The 5000-nt window shown below is 39.6% G+C and overlaps 1 protein-coding gene across 1 annotated transcript in view; it reads left to right on the top strand.

Moving 5' to 3' along the window:
• The window catches only part of LOC113826981 (integrin alpha-PS2), a gene marked incomplete at its 3' end in the record, with an annotated part of 20152 nt that overhangs the window by 5491 nt on the left and 9661 nt on the right, over positions 1-5000 (top strand). The window contains 2 exon segments of the mRNA XM_070126201.1: positions 720-856; positions 2424-2518. Of these exon segments, the coding sequence (XP_069982302.1) occupies positions 720-856; positions 2424-2518 (232 nt within the window).

The raw sequence follows: 5000 nt of genomic DNA, 5'->3' as shown, positions 1-5000 counted from the left end.
GAGTAGGACGGGAGGGAGGGAGAGGGAGGAGGAGGGAGGGAGGGAGAGGGAGGAGGAGGGAGGGAAAGGCAGGGAGAGGGAGGAGGAGGGAGGGCGAGGGAGAGGAAGGAGGAGGGAAGGAGAGAGAGAGGGAGGAGGAGGAAGGGACTGGGAAAGGGAGGAGGAGGAGGGAGGGAGGGAGAGGAGAGAGGGAGGAAGAGGGAGAGAGAGGGAGAGGGAGGGAGACGGAGGAAGAGGGAGGAGGAGGGAGGGAGAGGGAGGGAGGAGGAGGAGGAGGGGAGGGGGGGAGAGGGAGAAGGAGGGAGGGAGGGAGAGGGAGGAGGAGGGAGGGAGATGGAGGAGGAGGGAGGAGAGAGGAAGAGGGAGGAGGAGGGAGGGAGAGGGAGATGGAGGAGGAGGGAGGGAGAAGGAGAGGAAGGAGGAGGGAGGGAGAAGGAGAGGAAGGAGAGGGAAATGAAGGAGGAGGGAAGGAGAAGGAGAGGGAGGAGGAGGGAGGGAGAAGGAGAGGGAGGAGGAGGGAGGGAATTTACCTTAATGTATGCCTTTCTTACCCTGAGCATAAGTTTACCTTAATGCATCTTTTTCTTGCCCTAGCTTACCCTACCTCCACGACCTCGTATCTCCCTTGACCCATTTTAACCTTACCCATTCTCACCCTATGGATATTTTACCTTAATGTGCCCCCTTCCCCTATTTTCCCACCTTACCTTCATGAACAGCCTGGTCGTCGGAGCGCCCAAAGGAAAGGAAGCGACCATTAACAAAGGCAAGCCACCCATGGGCAACATCTTCCTCTGTGACCCTGATGACATGACCTGTGAACCTGACCCTCGCCTTCCTTCAGTATCGGACAGCGGTGAGTGTCGTGGTTAAGCATCGACCCCGTTTGTGCAGTGGATGCTGGTGTTGTATAGCGTGTGTTGGTTAAGTGGTTAAGTGGAGGTCTTTTTCAGGCGGGTATTAAATAGCTGTAGCGTGTTGGTGTGTTAGTTAAGTGGATGGCATTTTACACGGGTATTAAATAGCTGTAGCGTTTTTTTTTTAGTTAAGTGGAGGGCATTTTACACGGGTATTAAATAGCTGTAGCGTGTTAGTGTGTTAGTTAAGTGGAGGGCATTTCAAACGGGTATTAAATAGCTGTAGCGTTTTTTTTAGTTAAGTGGATGGCATTTTACACGGTTTTTCAGGCGGGTATTAAATAGCTGTAGCGTGTTAGTGTGTTAGTTAAGTGGATGGCATTTTACAAGGGTATTAAATAGCTGTAGCGTGTTAGTGTGTTAGTTAAGTGGATGGCATTTTACAAGGGTATTAAATAGCTGTAGCGTGTTAGTGTGTTAGTTAAGTGGATGGCATTTTACACGGATATTAAATAGCTGTAGCGTGTTAGTGTGTTAGTTAAGTGGAGGGCATTTTACACGGGTATTAAATAGCTGTAGCGTTTTTTAGTTAAGTGGAGGGCATTTTACACGGGCATTGAATATTGTATAGCGTGTGTTCGGTAAGTGGAAGTCTCTTTCAAGCGGGTATTAGTATTAGTATCAGTATTAGTAGCGTTTGTTAGCTAACTCGAAGTAGACGGGTATTAAATACTGGTAGCGTTTAGCCAACTACAGGGCATTTGCAGGTACTTTTGGTCGTATTTAGTGAAGGTTCTCAGCTGGTTTCAATGTGATTTCGTAGACCCTGTAGAAAAATGAGATAACATTACTGGACGACTAAAAAGGTATCTAAGGAGCATCTGTATACGCTGTTATTTCGAACGAATCTTGCCAACATAACCGATATATATATATCTATATATCTATATATATATATATATATATATATATATATATATATATATATATATATATATATATATATATATATATATATATATGTATATATATATGTATATATATATATATATATATATATATATATATATATATATATATATATATATACATATATCTGACTTAGAATTGGACATTGGGTATTGTAGGAAAATTGGGGCTGTGAGTCTTATAAACCTGCAAAAGTTACTAGAAGTTCTATAACCCTCAATTCAGTGATATTTGATGTAAATCGATCGTCTACATCTACATTTTTTTTCTTTTTTTTTTTTTTTACTGCTATTATCATGTTTTGGAATAAATTGTCTTCAGAGACTAACTTCTTACCAGAATGTATTTAAATGTTCAGGTAATGTTTTTAATACGGAAATAGCAGATGATTATCCATCTTTTTTTTTTTCTTAGCTGTGTTTAGACCTGCACAGACACCATTGGTACCATAATTCTCGATTTTTTAAAGTGTGGCTCTTTACATGGCTTACCATACTAATGATAATAAACATATTTTACTCCTCTCCCTTCTCCCTTTCCTCCATTTTATTTAAAAAGATGCTAATTCCTAATTCTTTTACCTCCCTCCACCCACAGACAAGAGTAAACCTGCCTTGGATCTGCCCCGTCCTCACCTCATGGCGTTTGGGCATACTCTAAGTACCCTGAACAGAAATACTTCCCACCTAGCTGTAAGTCGTGGTATCTGTGTGTGTGTGTGTGTGTGTGTGTTTTGTGTGTGTGTGTGCTTTGTGTGTGTGTTTTGTGTGTGTGTGTTTTGTGTGTGTGTGTGCTTTGTGTGTGTGTGTTTTTTCTTTTCATGTATATGTTAATGATATATATATATATATATATATATATATATATATATATATATATATATATATATATATATATATATATAGAGAGAGAGAGAGAGAGAGAGAGAGAGAGAGAGAGAGAAAGCGAGAGAGAAAGGGAGAGAGTCGGAGAGATAGAGACAGAGAAATAAAGATAGATAGATCGATAAAGACAGAGATAGAGATAGATAGATAGAGACAAAGATAGAGATAGATAGATAGAGACAGAGAAATAAGAGATCGATAGAGACAGAGAAATAAGAGATCGATAGAGACAGAGAAATAGATATAGACAGAAAGACATACATAGACAGAGAGAGATGAGAGAGAGAGAAAAGAGAGAGAGAGCGAGAAACAGACAGGCAAAGAGGGTGAGAGAGGGATAGAGAGATAAAAATAAACTGATAGATAATGAGCGAGAGAGAGAGAACCGACAGAAACCTAACAGACAATCTTTAGGCATTTGTAATCAGACTTTTTCTCATTATCTTTTTCTGGTGTGGTAATGAAGGGAAGTCACGCTTTAGATAAAAAAAAAAAAAAAAAAAAAAAAAAATGCGATATTTATATTTCCGTCGCTATAGTTAAGATATAACCTATTTTTTTCCAAACAAAGGTGATTGTATACCCGTTTTATCTTTGTTTTTTATTGGTGTGTATATATGTAGACTTTAATGGTGTTTAGAATTCTGTTTTAGTGATCTATCTACACATTACTTTTTGAACATTATAGGGGCGGTCACACGAGCGTTTTTACACCGATAAATCAACGGAAACTTTTCCACTACCCGCAACTTCCAAGTCGACAATACCTCCGATGTGGAAGCGAATTATAGGCAAGTGGGTTGTCAAGAAAGAGTCTATAGTCTGCTAAGGAAAAAGTACTCAACTGCGTGCCTAAAAACAATTATTTATATATATATCAATAAGATTTTATCAACATATATTTTAGTTTATACATTTATATTTTCAAAGTGTGTTTATTAATTCTCCACGGAAATTCATTTGAACTACCGTGACGTCATCATTGTTTACATGCGCGCGTCTTCCAAGTTTCTCAAAGAAGCGTTTGTATTTTTTTTTTTTTTTTTGCCAAAATCAGCAGAGTATGGTCTTATTTCTGCTATTTCTTCCCTGCAACCACGAACGAACCCACAAACGCCGTTTACGTAACCTTTCAGCCTCCATTACAGCTGCAGATGACAAAATATTTAAGAGGAGGGTCGCGCGGGAAATCCTCGTGGACGCCATGTTTACCGCTGATATCGCGCGCCTTCGCGATGGTTCTTTTCGCTCCGTGTGACCAGCAAATTTGGGAAACCGCGTAAAAATCGTTCCGGCTTCAGGATCATATCACAAACTGGTTGTTAAAAAAAAAAAAAAAAAAACGCTCGGGTGACCTCCCCTTATGTAAACTTTGTACATGTGTTGATGGAATGATTAAATGGATGAAGAAATAAGAGAGATATGGTAAATTTTGATTTTACGTTTTCGCGAGGTAGAAATGCACTTAAAGATGCAATCCCAGAAAAAGAATGAATGAAAATTAGAAAATAAAAGTGAATGAAGAATAAACATAAACTGGCAACTGATCAGGACTCTGAATCATTCCAAATCGCCCAAAAATATATAAAAAAGAAAAATGAGATATAAAAAAATAAAGGGTACAGCAGTTAAGTTATTGTATGTTTTTTTTTTTTAGTGTACTGAACACATAAGTATCAAATATCAGCTGATTAGAATAGAGAGAAAAAAATGCATGTTAAAATTTGTCAAATCGGAGCGTCTCATTTTCCAGAGTGAGTTGCCAATTTGTTCTTTATTGAAAATAGACGTTATAGTTTAGTTATTACAGTCCCCGCCAAATGCTCATCGTTACTCTTCTTGTGTCTAATCTACTTCCCTTTTATTCCAGAAACTCCTTCTCCTATATTTTCTATCACAAAAAACAGTATCGTGTACACAAAAATAAGAGAAAAAAACTGGTTGGGAACTCTTGATGAGGTCGACACGTGACCATCTTGTTTCAATTTATTATTATGGCTTTGTTTCCTTTATAAACACACACACACACGAACACACACACACACACACACACACACACACACACACACACACACACACACACACACACACACACACACACACACACACACACACATACCACACACACACAACCCCCACCACCACCCCTCCCCCTCCCCCCACCTCCACACACACAACCCCCCCCCACACACACATACGCCTACATTTTTGTGTTTATGTTGTATGTACGTTTTATGTTGTATGTACGTATATATTCCCACACGTTGTCTCTCTCCCCCCAACGACCTTT

Source organism: Penaeus vannamei, chromosome 10, assembly GCF_042767895.1.
Source record: "Penaeus vannamei isolate JL-2024 chromosome 10, ASM4276789v1, whole genome shotgun sequence".
Lineage (NCBI taxonomy): Eukaryota > Metazoa > Arthropoda > Malacostraca > Decapoda > Penaeidae > Penaeus > Penaeus vannamei.
The sequence above is the reverse complement of the archived record's forward strand: the minus strand, read 5'-3'. Positions and strand labels throughout refer to the sequence as shown.